The 19,774-nt window shown below is 50.5% G+C and overlaps 2 protein-coding genes across 2 annotated transcripts; one reads left to right on the forward strand and one right to left on the reverse strand.

The window, feature by feature from the left end:
- The first annotated feature begins 1,872 nt into the window (after positions 1–1,872).
- On the forward strand, positions 1,873–6,870 carry LOC140508445 (FXYD domain-containing ion transport regulator 3-like). The gene is made up of 8 exons (XM_072616382.1): positions 1,873–1,988; positions 2,836–2,952; positions 3,965–4,027; positions 5,077–5,109; positions 5,345–5,368; positions 5,687–5,761; positions 5,867–5,903; positions 6,486–6,870. Exons 2-8 carry the CDS (start codon positions 2,913–2,915, stop codon positions 6,496–6,498), a joined length of 285 nt encoding a protein of 94 aa, XP_072472483.1. The 5' UTR covers positions 1,873–1,988; positions 2,836–2,912; the 3' UTR covers positions 6,499–6,870.
- A 1,656-nt stretch (positions 6,871–8,526) lies between these two features.
- Positions 8,527–18,737, reverse strand: LGI4 (leucine rich repeat LGI family member 4). Its single transcript, XM_072616301.1, has 9 exons — positions 17,943–18,737; positions 17,524–17,595; positions 17,219–17,290; positions 16,754–16,825; positions 16,490–16,561; positions 15,572–15,741; positions 13,521–13,685; positions 12,802–13,313; positions 8,527–9,725 (listed from the first exon to the last, which is right to left on the reverse strand). Exons 1-9 carry the CDS (start codon positions 18,119–18,121, stop codon positions 9,411–9,413), a joined length of 1,629 nt encoding a protein of 542 aa, XP_072472402.1. The 5' UTR covers positions 18,122–18,737; the 3' UTR covers positions 8,527–9,410.
- Positions 18,738–19,774: the final 1,037 nt, after the last annotated feature.

The following is a 19,774-nucleotide window of genomic DNA, read 5'->3' on the forward strand; positions in this document are numbered from 1 at the left end:
AGGGAGCAAAAGGCGGGGGACAGAAGGCAGGGCACAGGCATAGGGTACATGTGGCAGGGGACAGAGGGCAGGGGACAGGGATGTAACTTCCTTGCACATGGCACTTCGAACATAGCAGATGCTAATTAAATGCATATCCATTTGAATTACCCTGACCTGGGAGGCAGGACCTACCAGGGTGTCCAGATAAGTCTAGTGGCACATTTCTGGGGCTCCCCCACCAGAGGGCAATGCTGTGCCGTGGCCAAGTCATCTTGGGGTCTCTTTGTAGCCACTGGGAAAAGAAGACTGTCAGGGGACTTTCCAGGGAGACTGGGACCTTCATATCCCAGGTAAAGAAAAGCTGCCAAGCTTAGGATCAACATCTCTGAATCTTCTGTCAAAGCATCTCCTCCAAGCAGCAGCCCCCATCTCTCTGCAGGTCAAATCTCTAACCTTCACCCTCCTCCAAGTGTTTGGGCACCTAAGACGCTTGCTCGAGCCCATTCAGACTCCAAAAGTAGGGGGCTGAATTCCCCTGCTGCAGAGGGCAAGGTGGGGCTCAAGGCCCTGGCCAGCTGGGTCTGACTCAGAGGAATTGACAAACGCCTTGGAGAAACCACATCCAGACAGCAGATGGCTCTGGGGAGTTTCCCTTTCCCTCTCTCTCTTTCTCTGCCTCTCTCCCCTCCCCTCTGCTGGGAAGTAACAGGGCCCGACTCTCCCTGAGCCATTTTTCCTGAGCATTTATTCCCCTTAACTCTACTCCAGAGCTATTTCTTCTGTCCCTCAGCTTTCTCCATCACCACCTTAACCTTCAAAGAGGTGCCAAGGCCTCCTCTCAACCCTTGCTATCCTTTTGCCTGGCTCTTCTCTGCCTGTGGTCCTCTTGGCTCCTCCCCAGGAGGCAGAGTGGGGGCACCCAAGCTCCAGATGGTGACCAGAACAGGAACAGAAGCGTCTCCTTTGCCAGCCCCTGCCCCCTCCCTATGACCCCAATCCTTTGCCAGCCTTTCAATAGCCCCTTGTTCCCAGTCCAGCCCCCAAACAAAGCTCTCTCTGTGGGGAAGGAGCAGCTTGGGGCAGTGGTTACCCCAAATGGAAAGGCCAGGGCCATCCTGGGCTCCATATGGACCCCTGTCTGGAGGAATGTTAGGAGGAGGGCGAATAAATCTTATGGGCAGGGAAAAGAAATGAGAGGGAACAGAACTTCAGTCCACAAGTGGTTGATCAGTCAGTCAGTAAGCATTAATTCCACACTATGTGCATAGTGTTGCCCTTAATCTACCCAGCCCAGGCCACTCCCAGGTCCCAGATAATCCATCATCTGCCAACCGCTCCACCTTGCGGTTCGCACCCTCCTGCCAGGGCCCAGGAAGCCTGTCTCAGCAATTCAAAATATTTATTGGGGAAAGGGGGGGAGGAGGAGAGTGCGTTGGCTTCTTTATCTCTCCTGCTCTGCTGGTGAATGGTTGGGTGGGCTTGCAGGCCCTAATCCAAAGGATCTGCTTTTATATCTTCCCCATCCCATTCCTGATGATTTTACAGATAGCTGGGTCTTTCAAAACAGCTCCAAAGGTCTTTCCTCAAGGGTGTGTTTATGAAGCCTCCTTATTGTTGGCCCATTTCAGCTGGGCTTTAGGTAGACAAAGAAGGTTAAAGGTCTCTGAAAGGATTCCCCACAACTCCAAGAAGAGGAGCCTTGGTCCTCTCCTCATGTGTATACATATGTATATAAACTAACTTTAGGCTCTGGTTCTGTCAGGGCCTAGAGGCTGAATGGGGTCAAGGTAGGCAGATTGGGCCTTCTGAGAAGAGAAGCCAGACTGCCCCTTTAAGAGCAAGTGGGGCGGGGGTGGGGAGCTCTGCTAGAGCCCCAGGGAGTCAGACCTGTTCCCTACCTGCCTGGTTTTGCCCAGGGTGTGTCTGTTCTGTATAAAGAGGCTGGGGCAGGCCTAGCTTCACTAGCAGCGGTTCCTTCTACTTCCCAGCTCTGTCCTGCAGTCCAGGTGAGCATCAAGAGCCCCCTACTCTAACTCCATTTATTAATCGTGTCCCCTCAGCCTTGGCTCTGCCTCCCCCACCTTCAACTTTCCACCCTCCTATGCCTGTTATCTTTTTGTGTGTACCTCTCCCCTGACACTTTCCTCCTCCTCTGGCTTCTTCTACCCAGGGCCTTCCCTTGTTCCTGGGCTTTGGGGAAGGGCTGTCTCTGTGTAAGTCACAGTTGGTTGAATGGAGCTGGAGAAGAGAGATTTTGCTTGGGAATCAAAGCCCTCAGAGCTTGGGGACAGGTAGCATTTTGGGATTTTAAAGTACTGGAGAAAAGTAATGAAGGAAACAGCAGGGTTCTGCCATAAAGCAGCATTGGGATACAGAAGGAATAAAGAGGAAGAGCCCAGGTGGCAGGAAAGTCAGTCTGCTGGTCCCTTTGAGTAACGCAGGGCACCCAATGCATGATGGCGATCATAATGGAGAAGGGTTGGGGGAGCCGCTACTCAGTCTGTTGGAAGAACAAAGAAGGGGTTGGGATGAACCATTTTAGAATGAAATGGTAGCAATGTGCCCACTAAATGAAGGAAACCTAGTTATAAGTATAGCTACTGAGGCAAAGAGTACTGTAGTCTGGAGAGCTTAAGTCACAGACTAGGTTTGGGCGCAGAAACCAGGATGGAATGCGGTACTATAACATAAATAGGAACAGGATAGTATATCAAAGTCACAAGGAAACCACAGTATTAACAAAAAGTAATGAAGTGTATCACAGTAACCTGAAATAATAGGAAAGGCAGAACTATGACCAAAGATACCAGAATAACGTGGACTAACAGAAAATAAAGGAAGAATTCGCTTCAGTGTTTTCTGCAGGGTAACCAAAGTGAATGCAGAATATTAACATGACCTTCTGGCAGTAGTAATGCATGTAATGGAGGATGTGGTTCACAGCCACCTGGAGGAAGAGAGGGGCTCAAGGTAAAGAGGTCCCCTGCAGTACCAGCCAGCCTCAGGCAGTGACCACAATCTAATGGCCATAACCCAGGGAGGTGGCATTAATGGGGCATGACAAATATTCCTGGGAGGCAGGGACTTTAGTAGTAACATGGAGATCCCATGAGTCAACACTAACTAGAACATTGCCTTTCAGCCCCAAAGATCAGTGAGGACATCATTATAAAAGGGGAAAGGGATTGAAGAAATACCACAAGCCCATACTAACCCCAGAAAGAGACTGTAGGGAGGTTTCCCAAAGGCAGATGGGCTTTGAGTCACTGTATAGAGTAGAAGTGGTCTGGAGCACAGAAGGTGGGGAGGAGGATCCAAGGGCACAAAATAAGAGGGGTGAAGCCAGGTTGGAGGAATTCATATAATTCTCTTGAGTTGCAACGACTTCTTCTCAGCTCTGGCAGCAGCCTCTGGCCCCCTGGGGCTTAGCTGTCCTGTCTGCTCTGTTGCCCACCCACAACCAACCACAGTCACGACCTCCTCCCTCTCCCCCAAGAACAGCCAGATATGCCAGGCCAGCCCCAGGCTCTGGACCCCAGCCCAAAGAAGGGATGGGCCATTCAGGCTCCGAGCTGTCTGTGGGAGAGATTGCCAGCAAGGAAACCTCAGCCAGTTCCAAATACAGGCATCCTGCCACCTGGGCCTGGGCTCCTCCCTTTTGCCCCTACCCCAAAACTAGCTCAGACTCCTCCATGGCCCCATTCACCACCCCTCCTGCAGACGAAGCAGAGTGCTCCTATTTCCTCCTTGGAGAAATTTAGTCAGCATCTGCCCTCCCCCAGCTCCCTTATCTGCCCCTCTCCTTCTCTGCTTCTTATCTGCTTTCTTCCTTCTTATCTCCTGCCCTGGGTTCAACAGAAAGACTTTCGTCCCTGTGTTGCTCCCATGTGTACATGTGTTTGAAGTTGCTGAGCTGGGGGTGGGGGAGGGCAGAGGGAATAGGAAGGAGAAGCATGTGTTCCATTGAGGTTTTTCCCAACAGGGTCCAACTTATTCACCTCCAAGATGCTTGGGACAACAGTGGGCATTCTACTGATGATGGCAGGTCAGTGCCAGTTTTCAGACTGAAAGACTGTTCCTTTTCCTGGACTTCTCCCTCACTTGAGCCCAAAGATACTGCCTCTGATCCTCTTACATTTCCCTTAACCCAAACTGAGCAGCATTCCAGAAACCATTGTAGATAGGGTCATTGCTTTTCTACTGTGTGTTTGTCCGTTGCCAAAGAAGACCATGCCATCAGAGATGTGATGACATGACTTGCACTTAACTTTGTTTTGAGTGAGTAAGGGCTGTGAACGTTACCAGCCTCACTTCTCCTCCAGAGCCATCTGAATCCAGTGACCAGATATTCATCAGGATGACTGGAGATGACCCAGGAGGAGGCAATTGGGTTTAATTGCCCAAGGTCACACAGCTAGTGAGTGTCAAGTGTCTGAGGTGAGATTTGAAGTCAGGTCTTCCTGATTCCTGCACTAGTGCTCTATCCACTGCACCACCTAACTGCCCCTGCTTTTCTACTAAGAGGCCAATAAAAAGTACGTTCTGAAGAGGCCAGGGCCACTAGGGGTCTGTGTTCCTAGAGGGGGCAAAAAGGCAGCTCAAACACCTGCCTTCCCCAATCAGAGGCCAGAAATAGTCAATAGTATTGAGGAAGGGCATCTAAGATGCTGGAGTCAGTAGCAGCAGCTGGAATGAGATTGGAAATCCAGAGTCCCTAAGAGAAGAGATGCTGAAGTACTGGGAGACAGTTACATGGGTGCCTTGTGAGACATGGCTAAGGAAGGCACTAAAGGGCAGGTGTAAATACCTTTAGTAGGAACCTCAAACGAGATGGGGAAGCTCATTTCCTTCTTTTTTCCTCACCACGAGGAGAATGAGGTGAATAAATGCTGTTGAACACTTGAGGGTTTGTGTGATCTCCCATTTGGAGGCATGCCTTTGCCACCCTCCACCAGCAGTCTGAGGAGTCACCCCTACTGAAGGATACAGCAGGCAGATATCTGCCTGTGCCCAGAGCCAACCACCAAAAGGCAAGGGTTAACCAGTCTTGGGTTGCCAACACTCCACTCTCCCTCTGCTTTTTCTCTTTCTCAGTTCTGCCTGCCCTGGAAGCCAATGACCCAGCTGGTGAGTTACTCCCAAGCTTCTTTTTTGGGGGAGGGAGGCAAGTGGGGTCAAGTGACTTGGCCAGAATTACATAGCTAATAAGTGTCTGAGGCTGGCTTTGAACTTAGGTCCTCCTGACTCCAGAGTCAGGGCTCTGTTTACTGTGCTACCCACCTGCCCCTAATCCCCAAGCTTCTTTGAGGTTGCAGGCACTCTCCCTTCTGATAACGTTCTCATTGTCTCTTTTTTCCTTCAGATAAAAACAGCCCTTTCTATTACGGTAAGAGCATCCTTGGTTTTGCCTTCTCAAGGTCTTGGGGTGAAGGGGATGGAAGTTGCTTGGCATAATGCAATCTAGAGGAGAGGTGAAAGAGAGAATGTAGCGGTGGGCTGGGGAAGGACAATGCCTGCCTTGAGGGAGCTTACAGTCCAGAAGAAGCGAGAAAGAATATTGATGTCATCAAATATAAAGGGATATGTCACCAGCTGAGCTGAGTAGCCCCTCCTTCTGAGCTTTTTAATCAAAGAATGTGAGCAGACCTCTGCAGAAGTGGAGGGAGGTTTCAGGAAGTCAATCATCTCTGCTTCTCTCCCATAGACTGGCATAGCCTACATGTGGGTGGTCTAATCTGTGCCGGGATCCTGTGTGCCCTGGGCATCATCGTTCTCATGAGTGAGTCTGGGGAATTAATGAGGAGAGAGGATCTGGGAAACCGAGGGGGCAGTGACCCTCCCTTGGGTGATGTCCCTTCACCTTCTTCCACTTTTTTTCACACAGGTAGCAAATGCAAATGTAAATTCAACCAGAAGCACACGTAAGAAAGATGGAGCCCCAATCCTTCTACCTGTTGGGTCTGTGGTCCTGTTAGGAGCCCCAATCCTGCTGACTCCTCAGTCCCATCCTCTTAAATTCCCTCTTCATGGAAATATTGACTGTAATGAAGAGTTCAAAGGAGGTTCCCCTTTTGTTGGGAAATGATGGCACAAGGGACCCCCAAATTCCCAATGCTTCTAACCCTTAGCATTATTTAATGGGGGGTTGATGGGCCAGAAAGAGGATACTTTTGAGGTATGGGTTGGATTCAGAGGGTCACCTGGATTTCTTACAACTTTCAAAATCGGTGATTTGGGGGGTACTGACCTAAGGGGATTGGAAAGAAGCAGGGTGGGGCTGAATCTATGTCTGATTTGCTTCCCTGTCCCCACCCCTGTCTCCTTCTCTATTACCCCAGGGCAGAAGAAATCCCACCAGCTAGGATGTATATTTCCAGTATAGCAGGGTTTGTCTGGAGTGAGGAAAGGATATATGTATATGGAAAGAAAGAAGGAAAAGTGAAATAATGAATTCAGAAACCAGAAGATCTAATCTTTCTCTTCTCTCCTCCTCACCCTTCTAGGCCCGGCCAATAAGTGCTGAGTTGGCACCAATCTCCCCAGACCCTGCAAACCTCTTCTTTCTTCCCTAGGGAAAGATGAGTTCCTTCTTTCCCTGACTTCCCCCATACATTACCCACATCTTTGCCCTTCTGCCCACCACCTTTCAGTCAATGCCGACCCATCATCTCTCTGGGTGCCCAGATGGAAGAGGGTTCCCCAGGTAGAAGATGGCTTTTTATTTTACATTTATTTTTCAAGTAAGCCATTCCAGGATCTTCACCTCAAGATGTCCTAGAAGTGGTTGGTGAGAGGGAGAACAGAGTGAATGGGGGTAGAAAGGGATGAAGCTCAGGTTGTGGGACAACCCTTTTTGCTCAGGTTCACATAAACTCCTTTTCTCTTAAATTCCTTTGTTGGGAAGATGGTGTTCGATTTCTGCTTTCTATGACAGTCCCTAAAAAGAGTGATTTGAAAACCCCAATACCACCAAGTTTATAAAGGTCGAGTCCATTCTGGGCCCTGGTTGGCCAGTGCACATCGGTGTAAGCTTGCATTGAACTCTAAATGTCCTACAACAACCCAGTAAAGAAAGCTAAGACCCAACCATCACAGGAACTCAGGTCTGACCCCAAAGACCCTCAATATACACTACCCCAAACCTTAACATTTATTCCCCGGGAGCCTTCCAAATCCTACCATGTCTTCCCCCAGGACCCCAAAGATCCAGCATACCCTCCCCTGAAGTCTCAAATACCTCTAAAACACCTGCTCTTAGGCCTTAAAAACCTCAAGGTACCTTTCCAAGGGTCCCAAAGACCTCAGAAAATCTTCCCTGGGAGTCTCATAGATCCTAGCATACCCTCCATTGCAGGATAGCTTACTCTAGGCATCAAAGATCCTAGAATAACACTCCTGGCACCCAAAATACCCTAGGATTTCCTCTACTGTAGGATACCATCCCCAGGGTCCCAAAGACCCAAGGATCCCCTCTACTTTAGGACACCATCCTTGGGTCCTCAAAGACCCCAAGGATACCTTCTCTTGGTCTCCTCAAACCTGAGGACACCCTCCTTAGGGCCCCAAGGACATCCCCTCCCAGGAAGGGCTCCCCACCCTTTAGAGTGGGTGGGAGGACCCCCTGTGCCAGACCTTGGCCACCCTCATCCTGCTTCTCCTGGGTTGCTTCCCCTTAAGACTGGGTATCTGAAGTTACCAGCTGCTACAACACAAGCCCTTTTGGACCTGGGTAATCCCTCAGCCAAAACGAAGCCCATCCTTTCTATGCACCCTACCCTGCTCCTGGCTCAGACCTCCACAGGAGCATTCATGGAGGGCGTGGTTGGGAGGATAACCTGCTAGGAGACCTTTGACATCCCTGAGAGTAGTGATCAAGGATTAGTAGTAGAAGGGATTGGGGGAGGGGAGAAGGCAGAATAAGCCTAAAGTGAGAACGGAGCTTCTAGATCTCCAAGCATACACAGAATACCCACTCCCATGGCCCCTGCCCATGATACCCTTCTCTCCTCCTCTTCCTACCCCTTTCCATATGACACTTCTCCCCCATCCCACACATAAACCTCCAGCATCCCTCTCAGCCCTTCCCATGATGCAGCTCTTATACAAAACATTTCCCATCCCATGTAACAGCTCCTTCCCTCCCCTCTACTTTCTACCCAGCACCCTCCTCCCCTCACTCCTACACACTTAACACCCTCTTTCCCCTTCACCCATTCTCACTCCATCTCCCCCCACTTCTGTTACCTGATCTCAACTGCCTCCTCATGCACAACTTTCTCTTCCCCTACATGTGAAAACATCATATCCCCTCTTTCCCAATGTGTTTCTCTATCCCTTCCCCCATCACTCCTTATCCACACACAACACCCCTCTTTCTTTTCTCCTCTCATCCATAAACCACCAGTGTTCCCTCACAGCAAAAAATCCTAGAAACCCTCACATCAGCCATCCCTCAACTCAAGCCTAAGGAACATTTCTGGGCTTCTACCCCAGCTTCCTCTCTTCTGCCCCTAGCCTTCCCACATATAAAAATAACCACTCAGGTTCCTGTGCTTGAAGATTTACAAAGCACTTTCCTCACAACACCCCTGTGAGGTAGGGGCATGAGTGGGATAATCCTCATTTTACATATCTGGAAACTGAGGCATGGGGCAATTAAATATCGTGCCCAGAATCACACAATTTAGTGTCAAGAACAGGATTCAAACCCAACTCTCCTAGTTCCAAGCCCAGAGTTGGCCACATTGGTCTGTCACTGCCATTCCTCTGGCTCCTGGTGTCTCTCTACCCAGTTGCCATCATTGTCAGCGGCAGCTTTCAGCCGATTGGGATGCTACGGACTCAAAATGTGGTTTCTCAAGAGGTCAAGTCCCCTCAGTGGCCAGAGGGTCAGGGGCATTTCTGGGCCATGGGCTCACTATCTGAGATTCTTCTGTGGGATGGTCCCAATAGATTTCTGGGTCACAGGAGTTAAAGCAGTAAGGATCTTTAGAAATTATCCAGTCCAACTTCCTGCCACCATCTACCCATTTTATACATTAAGAAACAGGATGTGCATAACAGAGCAAAGATTGAAACCCAAGACTTCTTCAAACATGGTGTTCTCCATCATGCCACAAGAACTCCAATGAATACCTCTTCAGCCCCATCCTCACCCAACTTTCAAAAACTCACAGAATTCTAGAACTGGAAGGGGGGGTCCTTAAAGGCCATTTAGTTCAACCCCTTGTTTTTCTCAAGAAAGGAAACTTGGATCAGAACAAGTGAATGAACTCACTCAGTACATTAGATGTGGTCGAGCCATCCTAAGTCTCCTGACTTCCCAGGCTCAGGCTCTTTCCTTGTGGAGGTGCCACTTGTCAGTCCTAAGAGTTTCCAACCTCACTGGGCACATGGGCCAAGGAGAGGAGACCTCCATCCCTTTCTGGTCAGGCACTGAGGTCCTGGATGAGATGCTGGTAGACTTGGGTGGGGCCCTTGAAGTTGGCGGTGAAGAGAAACCTTCGGCTGGCTACTGAAATGAAGGAGAAGGCTCGGGGTGCCGAGGGCACTGGAGGCCCGAGCTCCTGCAGAAGCTTCAGGAGCCCTGTGTCTGGCTCATATCGGAAGACCAGGCTATAGGTGAAGTCGCTCCCCAGCAGGACTAGCTGGTCCCCAGCAATGAGCAAGGGCTGGAAAATGAGGGAACCACGGGATGGTAGTGCCTGCAGCAGCCGGAACATGGAACCATCCCAGCGCATCACCTGCAAAAAATGGAGTTCAGGGTTGAGAGGCCGAGGCCTGGTAGCCTCCCTGGGAGTAGAAGTGTGGGGGCGGGATTTTGTGGCATTCCAAGGTTCTAATCTAGGGAATCCTCCTATGCTTAGATGGTTCAGCTTCCTTTAAGACTTAGCTCCCAAATTATCCTGTAGGAGGCCTTTCCTGGGCCTCCCAGGTACTAATCCTTTCCTTCCAAGTGTACCTTGTACTTACCCTGTTCATATCTTGTATATGCCTATGTATGTATGTGTTCAATATAAGCTCCTTGAGGGCAGAGAACATTTTCACTTTTTCTTTGTATCCACAGAGAGTATGGACACATAGGCAATGCTTAATAAATAAACAAGCATAGATTGATTTTTGACTGCCAGACAGTAGAGATACAAAGACAAAACAAAAAAAACAGTCCTTCAGGAGCTTCCCCTGGGCCAAGTCCTGTCCATCCTTCCTCTGAAATGTCTCTTCCATGGGTTCCTTTGCCCAGGGTCCACATCGAGTAAGTGTCAGAGGTCGGATTTTCAGGCCATCAACCCCTCTTGTCTGGAATTTTTTTTTTTTTTTGGTTTGTTTTTTAAGAGACAATCATGGTCAAGTAACCTGCCCAGGATCACACAGCTAGTAAGTGTCCAAGGCCAGATTTGCCTTGACTCCATATCGTATCCTCTTGACTCCAGGGCTGGTGCTCTATGCATTGTGGCACCATCTAGCTGCCCCTCTTGCCCAAATTATTATAACAGCCTCCTAACTAGTCTCCCTGCCTCTATTCTCTATTTCCCATTCATACTTTATCAGCCTCTCTGGTCATCTTCCTGGATCCATCATCACTTTGCTCAAGAACTTAAGATAACCATAGGAAATCATAGATATAATTATCCCTCATTTTATAGATGAGTCCACTGAGGCTCTTTCAAAAAGGGTTGAAGGACTAAAGCATATTAGAAGTAGAGCCGAAAGGTCCAACCACCTCATTTTGCAGAGGGGGAAAGTGAGGAGTAGGAGGTGAGATGTCCATCACCTATGGAACAGTCAGGATTTCAGCCTCCATAGGCTCCATAGGCTGGGCTCTCTGCTGTATGACCCTGTCTCAGCTATAGGATGCAGACCAAGCTCCATCGATGGGAAGCCTCCTCCATCTGCCCCTGACTTCCTCTCCAACTCTTTCTCCTACAAATTCCCCTCTTCCATCCAAACTAGTCTCTTTTCATCCCCCAAACCTGTTCCTACCCTCAAGCCTTGGCTTGTGCTATCAAACCACTTGGTGTCAGGGTTGCCTCATTTCCCATCTGCTCCTGGATGCTCTTTCCTTCAGCCCCAAGGCCCCTTTCCTTCCTCCGAGAGCCTTCGGTTCACATCATATGGTGAAGTCCTAGATCATTTTCTTGTGTTTTGCATGCCAAAGTCCAGCCTTCCCAGCAAACCCGAGCTTCCTGTGGTCAAGGATGACTTGTCCTCCCAATGGGCCTGTCTTCAACACTCCACCCCTCCCCCAACTCAACCAAGTAATGGGTGGGACCCTAGATAAATGCCTAAACCTGAACTGATCTTCCTCCCACCTCCTCACCCCCTTTCCACAGCCCTCCATCCATCCAAGTGTCACTTCTGCTGCTGAGGGCACTCCCCCTGTTCAAAGCCTGAAGTTTCTCCCCTTTCTAAGCCATCTTTTACACTGATATCAAGCTGATCTTCCCAAAGCCCAAGTCTAATGGCATTAATAAACTAGAGTGACTTCTTATTACCTTTAGATAAAGTACAAATTCCAGTGTTGAATATAGAAAGTGCTTCACAAGTTGGCTCTAACCTGTCATTCTAGACTTTGCACATCACTTTTTTCCATCCAAACTGAGGTCCAGTCCATCTGGCCTTCCTCACTGGTATTCTTAAACCCTTCATCTCCCATCTCCAGCTCTTTTAACTGGTGATCCCCCAGACCTATAATGCATTCTTTACCGCTATCTGCATCTCAGTATCTTTTTAAATGGTACTGACTCAGCTGTTCCTCCAGCTGCTAGTGCCCTCTCCAAATCACATTGTATCTCTTTTGTATTTATTTATATATGGTTGCCTCACTGGGTTTGGAGTCAGGAAGACCCGAGTTCCAATCCTGCCTCAGGTGCTCACTAGCTAGGTGACCTTGAGGGAGTCACTTAACCCATTTACTTCAGTTTCCTCAACTGTAAAATGGGCACAGTAATGACATCAACCTTCCAAGATCGTTGTGAAGACAAAATGAGATAATATTTGTAGTGTTTGACACAATGCTCTGGCACACAGTAGGTGCTTAATAAATGCTTATTTCCATCCTTCTAACTTAACCTCTCTTAGCTTCCATTTTCTCATCTGTAATCTGAAGGTACCAAAGTACCATCCTTCCATGACTGCTGTGAGCATCAGATGGTAAAATTTACATGAAGCAATTGGCAAACCTTAGAGTGCTTATAAATGCTAACTGTCATTGTTACCCTGGGAGCACAATGAATTTCCCATTTAGACTTGGATTGTGGGCAGGAAGGGGTTTAGACTTTTGTCTTTTATCCTCAGTGCTTTGGCACACAGGAAGTGCTTAATAAATGCCCCTTGATTGGTTGGTGGTGTAGCAGGGTCAGAAATGGCACCAGTGTGAGGATGATGAGTGCAGAGTAAGGAGTACTGGAACGGCTTCAGGAGCAAGGAATCAGATCTGGGGGCTTGGTGCCAAGGGGTTTTAGGAGTAGGTCTCTTAATCCTAAAATTTTGATCTGAAAAGGACATTAAAATCATAAAGTAAGAGCTGAAAGGGGCCTTGGAGGCCGTGGAATCTAAGCCACATGTTTTACAGAGGAGGAAACTGAGGCTTGGATTGCTTAAACAGGCCATTCCTCCTCATTTTCCAGATGGGGAAACTGATTCAGAGCGGCTGTGACTGAGCCAGGGTCTCTTCCCTCCTGATGCCAGATCCCACCTTGAGTCTAAAGCGGCTCCCTTTCCCTCTGGGTAGAGCCAGGCCCCCAGGCAGGTGAGGTGAGTGAGCCACCTGGCCGGCTGAAGCCCCCCACCCCGGGGCCCTCGGCTGGGAGTCCTCACCATGGAGTCTCCCAGGTATCGGGTCAGGCAGACGAGCACATCTCCGCCCACCTGGAAGTGGCGGGTGGCATAGACGTCCTCGGCCTCGGGCACGTCGGTGCGCCTCGAGAAGCGGCCGCGCTGCCAGCGGTAGAGGACGGGGCGCTGGGAGGCCGAGGCCAGCAGCAGGTGTGGCTCCCCGGCCAGCTCCAGGGGCTCAGCGTCCGTGTCTCGGTGCCACGCGTGCAGGCTCTGGCGCGTGTAGAAGCCGTGCCCCGGCCCGTCGCGGCACAGCAGGGTGGTGCGGCCGGCCTTGGATGCCTCGGCCACCACGAAGCACGGCTCCCCGTCCAGCCACAGCAGCTCGGCGTCGTTGGGTTTCAGCAGCAGCTCCGGGGCTAGGGCCTGGGACGGCGACAGACGCAGCCCCCGGCTCGGGCGGGACCACAGCTGGGTCCCCCCCCACAGCCGGGCCACCAGCACGAAGAGCCGAGAGCCTAGCACCAGGGGCTTACAGGCCACCACCGACGGCGCTGGCAGGAGGGGAGGGGAGGAGGGCACGTCACGGGGGGCACCTGGGGATGGGGATGGGGGATCCAGGGCAAGGGACAAGAGGCAGGGCCCCGTCTGCGAAGGATAAGGGGTGCAGGCGGGCAGAATCTGCGGCAGGGAAGGAGGGAGGGGATGGCAAGGGAAGGGTCTAGAGGGCGGAGGGGTGGCGTGGGGGATCAGGATCTCACCCGGGATTTCTTCATCAGGTCGGAAACGCTGCAGCATGTAATCCCAGACCAGAAAGATGCATCTGCCGGCAAAGGGCTGGGCCAGGACCACGTGCTGCTCGCCCAGGTAGGAGAAGGTTTCCACGCCAAGGGCCGGTTCACCTAGGGTCTGGAACCAGGACAATTCTAGAACAGGGCAAAGGGAGTTGTCAGCTTAGTCTCTGCTTTCAGAAAAACTTGGGAAGATTTACATGAACTGATGCAAAGCAAAACGAGCAGAACCAGGTGGCCATGGTACACAGTGCTGAAGGACGGACAAGTGAGAGCGACTTAGCGGTTCGAAGGCAATTACCAAGGACTCATGGTGAAAAATGCTATTTACCTGGAGAGTCAACTGATGGACTCTGAGTGCAGACTGAGGCAGCCTTTTTAAAAACTTTATTATTCTTTTTTTGGTGGCCTTTGTTTTCTTTTGTAACATGACTGATAGGAAAATATTTTGCATGGAAGCACAGGAATAATTTATATCAAATTGCTTGCCTTCTCAAAGAGGGGGGGAGGGAAGGGAGGGAGAGAATATGGAACTCAAAAATTTTTTAATGTTAAAATTTTTTGTTTACATGTAACTGAGAAAAAATAAAATGGAAATTAAATTAAAAAATTTTTCCTCAGGCACCAGGGAACCTCAGCCTCTGCTCCCCACCCTCACTGGACATTTGGACCCTGCCAACCAGGCAACCTGGTCTCCTCACTCCCGATACTTCATCTCCCACCTCAGTGCCTTTGTATTGACTGTTACCCAGGCCTGGAACGTACTCCTTTCTTATCTCTGTCTTACAGTGTCCCTCTCTTCCTAGGAGATACAGCTCAAGTATCACCTTCTACATGAGGCCTTTTCTCCCCTCCCAAGTACTAGGATCCAACTGCCTTGTTTTTAATGATACACCTTACAGTAATATATAGGTGTATATAATATTATAATACATATACAAATATATTTATTAACTTTAAATTTGCCCCTCATATATTTTATATGCACACATCTCTGCCATGAATGTGTAAGCTTGTTGCGAGTAGAGATGGTTTCATTCTTTGTACTTCTATCCCCAGTGTCTAACACAATACCTGACACATAGTAAACCCTTAATGGGTTAACTAAATAAGCACTCTGTCCGGAAAACTCCCAGTCCCTTCATGGATGCTGATATCTAGTCCCTCAGCCCGTGGGCCTTTCAGAAACTATCCTGTCCTTTGGCCTCTGTTCCCTGAAAGTCCCAAGCCATATGTCTCCCTTCCCCCACAGAGTGTAAAGTTCTTGAGGGCAGAGTTGTTGGGTTTTTTTCTTTGTGGCCCCAGCCAGAGTGCAGGGAACAATGGGTTAGGGACCTCATTCTGAGGAAATTCCACACATCATTGCAGATGGCATCTATTCTGCAAACTAGGCATTAGTTTGCATAAAGTTGCTTAGAGCATAAGTGACTTGCCCAGGGTCACACAGCCGGTATATAGCAGAGGTGAAGTTTGAACTCAGGTTTTCTCACCTCCAAGCCTGGTTCTTTATGCACTTTATGGGTCAAGATAACATTCCCCTTGTTCTCGTTGCTCAGTTGTGTTTGACTCTTCATCATACCATGGACCATTTCATGCCACTACTGAATACAGGGTTTTTTTGGCAAAGATACTAGGGTGCTTTGCCATTTCCTTCTCCAGTGCAGTGAGGCAAACCTTGCCCAGGGTCGCACAGCTTGTGAGTATCTGAGGCCTGATTTGAACTTAGGTCTCCATGACTCCAAGCCCTGTTCTCTGTCCACTGAGCCACCTACCTGCCTCCGCACTCCCTTAGGGAGCATTTTTTAAGGGCTCACTAGATTCCAGGCACTGTGCCAACAGACGAGATTAAAATAGGGGGAAATGTCCCTGCCTTTAGGGACCTTCCATTCTGATGAGGAGTAACTGTGTACATTAATAGGTATATGTATTAGTTACTTAGTAAATGCCTGTTGAATGAACATGCCCCATTCCTTCTTTCATGGTCTCTTCCCATGGACTTTGTACTCCCTGGAAAGCCATACCCACAGTCCTGCACTGGAAGGTGTCTGGGTCCAGGTGCTGGAGCTGCCTGTTGGCTAATGTCGTGGGCCCTGCACAGGCTCCAGCTCCCACGCTGGCATTCGCTCGGGGTAGCCACAGGACCAGCCACAACAGTCGGCAGTCACAGAGGAACGGGTTTCCCCGAAGATCCCTGGTGGTGAGAATGAGAGAAATCTAATTTCTCCCATTCCTCTAAGTCACAGCTGATGGATTCCACCCCTGATGGCCTGGCATTTCTGATTCAGGGATGGGGAACCTGTGGCCTTTTGATCCAAGGCCACACTTAAGGATCTAGCAAGTTACATGGCCTCAAGGCTGAAGGTTTCCCACCCCTGGCAGGTTCATAGAATTTAGAACTGGAAGAGATTTTGGAGACAAGCCAATTAATCCCACGAGGAGCAAACAGTTCCAGAAATCTCAAGTGACTGGCTCAAGATCACAGAAGTAGTAAATTTTGAAGCTGGATTTGAACCCAGAACCTCTGACTCTAGCCTGGGTGGACTCCAGATCATAATTATTCCAAGCTGGACTGTGTCGCTAAGAAGTCTTTCAGTTTTTCCTTAATGTTCCCCCAGTAATGAATGAAGTCACTACTTCAAGGCAGCCTAGGATTATAGGGTCATAGATGCAGAGCTTGGAAGGACCTAGGAGGACATCCATCCAATCCTATGGTTAAGTGACTTGTCCAAGGTCACACAGGCAGTAAGCAGAAAGGTGGGATTTGAACCCTGGCCCTTTGACTCTTTCCATGGCCCCCTCTTTGTGGACAGTTCTCCCTCTTCTTTTCATGTCCTCAGCCTCTGACTTCCCTATGGACCTTTCTCTCCCCATTCCTGGAAGTAGGGGGCCATTGTTCCCACCCTCAACCTACTCCTTCCCTCCCCTTCCCTGTGGCTCACACATGGCTCAGGGTCTCCAGTCCTCGGAACAGGAACTTGGGCAGGGTCTGTAGGTGGTTATTGGCCAAACTCCTGGGATGCAGAGCAGTAAAAGAACTGGTAAAGCCAAGAAGAACCAAAGAGGGCCCTGGCGGGGGAGTAACTCCAGAGTGGTGTTGGGGCATTAATTTAGGGAAATTTCCATGTCACAGATTAGGACATGTCAGGTTGTTTCTGGGGGAGGGGAGATGCCATTGGCAAGAAGGGGGTCACTGGGACACTCACAGGTGTGTAAGAGATCTCAGCCCCCGGAGGGCATTCTTGGAGATGGAGCTGATGTGATTGTCCTCAATGAACCTGGGGGAAGAGAGGGGCTCCTGGAGTAACCCCAGCCTCAGGGACCAGTTAGCAGCCACCCCCCCTCCCCAATCCAGGAAGCCTCCTCCCATGAGGCAGGTGTGGCCAGAGACTTTCCTATTTGGGATAACTAGAGCATAGAAAGGCAAGTTGAGTGATCTGGGGTCACATGGAGAGTTAGTGGTGACCCAGGGTAGCCTTTAGCTCAGACCCTCTCTCCCCACCCTCCCACTCTAGAAGGTAAAAGGAGCTGGGAGGAATAATTGGAAAATCACCTCCCCAATTCTCAGTTTTCCCCCAGAGCACATGCAGCCCTCCTCACCTTCTCAGCTCCATCTCTTTCCTCCTTCCCCCCAAGTAACCCCATCCCCTCATCCCACAGAGCCCACTCACAGATACCGGAGATAGGAGAGACCAGCAAAAGCATCGTCTTCAATTACAGAGAAGGTGTTGGCTGTGAAGAGACTGAAGGAATTTGGGGTTGGGGGTCCTGGCGCAGGACTGAGGAGAAGAGGGCTCTGTGTTCCTTGGCCTCCTCCCCCCTCCCACTCCAATCTGCTAGACCCCAGCTCCCCCTCCTCCACACACTTTGGCCCTTCTCCAAAGACATATTAATAGCCCCCCCTATTCCCCTCCCTTCCTTCCCACTCTCCCAACACGCCTGGTTTCTGTCTGTCCCAGAGTCCAAGGCAGCTTACAGAAGGTGCAGGGAGGGGACCTCCAGGAAGCTGCCAGAGGTAAGTCGAGTCACTGCAGATCTTACCAAAGACCTAAGGGGATGGGGAGGTAGCCTGGCTCAGCCCTCCAGCCAATCTGGCTTTTTTGCTCCCAGCTTTACTGTAAAGACCCAACCATCCAACTCACTTAAAGATCCAGGAATCTATTCCCCATCTCTGAAGGACTACACAGTCCTGGCCTGTACCTGCCCTATACCCTCCCATTCTGCCCTTCTTGAGTCCTTGCTTACACCCCCTCACCCCCAGCTCCAGACAGCTATCACTATTCTTTCAGGGCTTTTGGTGGTCCTAGCACCTTGCCCTCCCCAGGGATGCAGGGTCCAGCCCCCAATCCCAGGGGCCACACCCCCAGCTGGGCTGTTGGCTTTGGTCAGACTCACAGGGATAGCAGGGTAGGGGGGAAGCCTTCAGGCACTTGGGGGGAGCCGTTGCACAGGGCACTATCTTTGGTACAGGAACAACTTGGGGGGCACTTCCCCTTGTGTAGTTCCCAGGCTGTCCCTGCTCCCCCTAAGAGCAGTAGCAGCAGCAGCAGCCTGGCTCCTTCCAGACCCCTCATGGTGTCTCCACAATCCTGGGCCGGTGGCCCAGACTGGTCCAGGTCTCTGTCTACCGCTTTCTCTCGTCCTCCCTGAAGCCCAGGCCTGTCTGGAAGTTTCCCTAAAGCACCCCAGCCTGTGGGCTCTCCTCGTCCCTTGTCCTCCACTCCCCTCCCTACCTAGTCCTTCCCAGCCCACCTTTCCTGCGGCCTCTGGAGCCCAACCTGTCTCCCTCACAGCTTCTGCCTCGGCCTCCCTCCCTGCCCACTCTAGCTCTCTGCCTCTGTTTCTGACTGTTTCTCTATGATTTGTTCCCTTTCTGGTGCCTTTGTCTGTCTCTGCCTCTCCTTTGCCTCGCTGTGCCTTTACCCGGCTCCCTCTGTCTCTGGGCCTCGTCTCTCCCTCACTCCCTCCTCCAGCCCCTTTCTCCCCTGGGGGTTGGGAAAGGGACTTGGTATCAGGCAGAAGTTGAGGGGGGAGGATGTTGGAGGGTGTTAGTCTGGAAAAGGAGGGTCAGAGACCATTAGGAAAGACACCGCCTCCAGGGAGGGGATAGGATGGACCCCAACCCCACCCCCCAAACCAGAAGAAAAAGGGGCCTGACCAGAGGAGGGACCGGCTGGAGGCCTGGGAGGGTGGGGGCTGGGTGGGGTGGGTTGGGACTTGAGAGCCAGATGCCTGGATCTCAGCAGAAAGGGTGTGTGTGTGGTGGGGGTGTTGGAGTTGTGTGTGGGAAGGGAGGGGAGGAGCAGACACAGCAGGGAGCAGATGCCCGAATCCCCTACAAGAGGACCGGGCCTGACACCCGGAGCCCAGAGCACTCCTCTAGATAAAGTTTCTGAGGAAGCTTTCTAAAGTGAAAAGTGCTTTGCACAACTAGAAGAGATCGTTGAGATAGACGTCATTCTTTTCTCAGCTCCAGCCTCTGGACAGAAGCCATCCTTGAGCCCTCCCTATTATGGGGAGGGGCACAGTGTGGGCTGGTGGGGAGTGACTTCTGACACCCTACAGTTTTGCCGAATGAGGCCAGACCCAGCTAGAACTGCGGCTCCTGGCTGCCCTCTCCTGGACAGTGCTGGGACTGAGTTCTCTTCCCCCAAGCCTTGGGAGAAAAAAACAAAACCAAGTGAGAAAGCTAATTCGAGGCTGAGCGTCCAGCCCAACTGGGAGGGATTCTCCAGCTCCTGGCCCAAGGTGGGGAGACACCGATTCTACTCTGAGGGAGCCCTGAGTCACCCAGCCTAGCTGTGTGACCCGGGGCAAGTCACTTAACCACTGTCTGCCTCCGTTTCCTCATCTGTAAAATAATAGCACCTACCTCTCAGGGTTGTTGTAAGAATAAAATATTTGTAAAGTTCTTTGCAAGCTTTAAAGAAAGAGGCAATAACTTATCTAGGGTCTCCCAGGGAGTTGGTGGCTGAAGCAATATCTGAATGCAGTCCTCCCGACTCCGGCACTGTCCATCATTCCAAAGCACCCTTTCCCTGCACTTACCTCTGAGAGAGGTCAAGTGCTATTATATATATTTTAAATTTATTAAATATTTCTCCTTCCTAAGAGCAAAGTGAATATCAAGCTGGCCTAGGTGTCAAGAAGACTAGGGTTCGAGTCCTGTTCTGACACAGGCAGGTTGCATATCCCTGGACAAGTCACTGCACCTTACGGGGCCCCTT

The sequence above is a fragment of the Notamacropus eugenii genome, chromosome 5 (assembly GCF_028372415.1).
Source record: "Notamacropus eugenii isolate mMacEug1 chromosome 5, mMacEug1.pri_v2, whole genome shotgun sequence".
NCBI classification, from domain to species: Eukaryota; Metazoa; Chordata; class Mammalia; order Diprotodontia; family Macropodidae; genus Notamacropus; species Notamacropus eugenii.

Excerpts from the sequence above, each read along its gene's own strand:
- LOC140508445 (XM_072616382.1), top strand. The coding sequence starts at position 2,913 with ATGTGGTTCACAGCCACCTGGAGGAAGAGAGGGGCTCAAG. Across the intron at positions 2,953-3,964 it reads GAGGAAGAGAGGGGCTCAAG|GGTCCAACTTATTCACCTCC; the intron begins GTAAAGAGGTCC and ends TTTTCCCAACAG. Across the intron at positions 5,369-5,686 it reads AAACAGCCCTTTCTATTACG|ACTGGCATAGCCTACATGTG; the intron begins GTAAGAGCATCC and ends TCTCTCCCATAG.
- LGI4 (XM_072616301.1), bottom strand. The coding sequence starts at position 18,121 with ATGAGGGGTCTGGAAGGAGCCAGGCTGCTGCTGCTGCTACTGCTCTTA. Across the intron at positions 16,826-17,218 it reads CTCTCCTATCTCCGGTATCT|GTTCATTGAGGACAATCACA; the intron begins GTGAGTGGGCTC and ends CTCTTCCCCCAG. Across the intron at positions 16,562-16,753 it reads CTGAGATCTCTTACACACCT|GAGTTTGGCCAATAACCACC; the intron begins GTGAGTGTCCCA and ends TCTGCATCCCAG.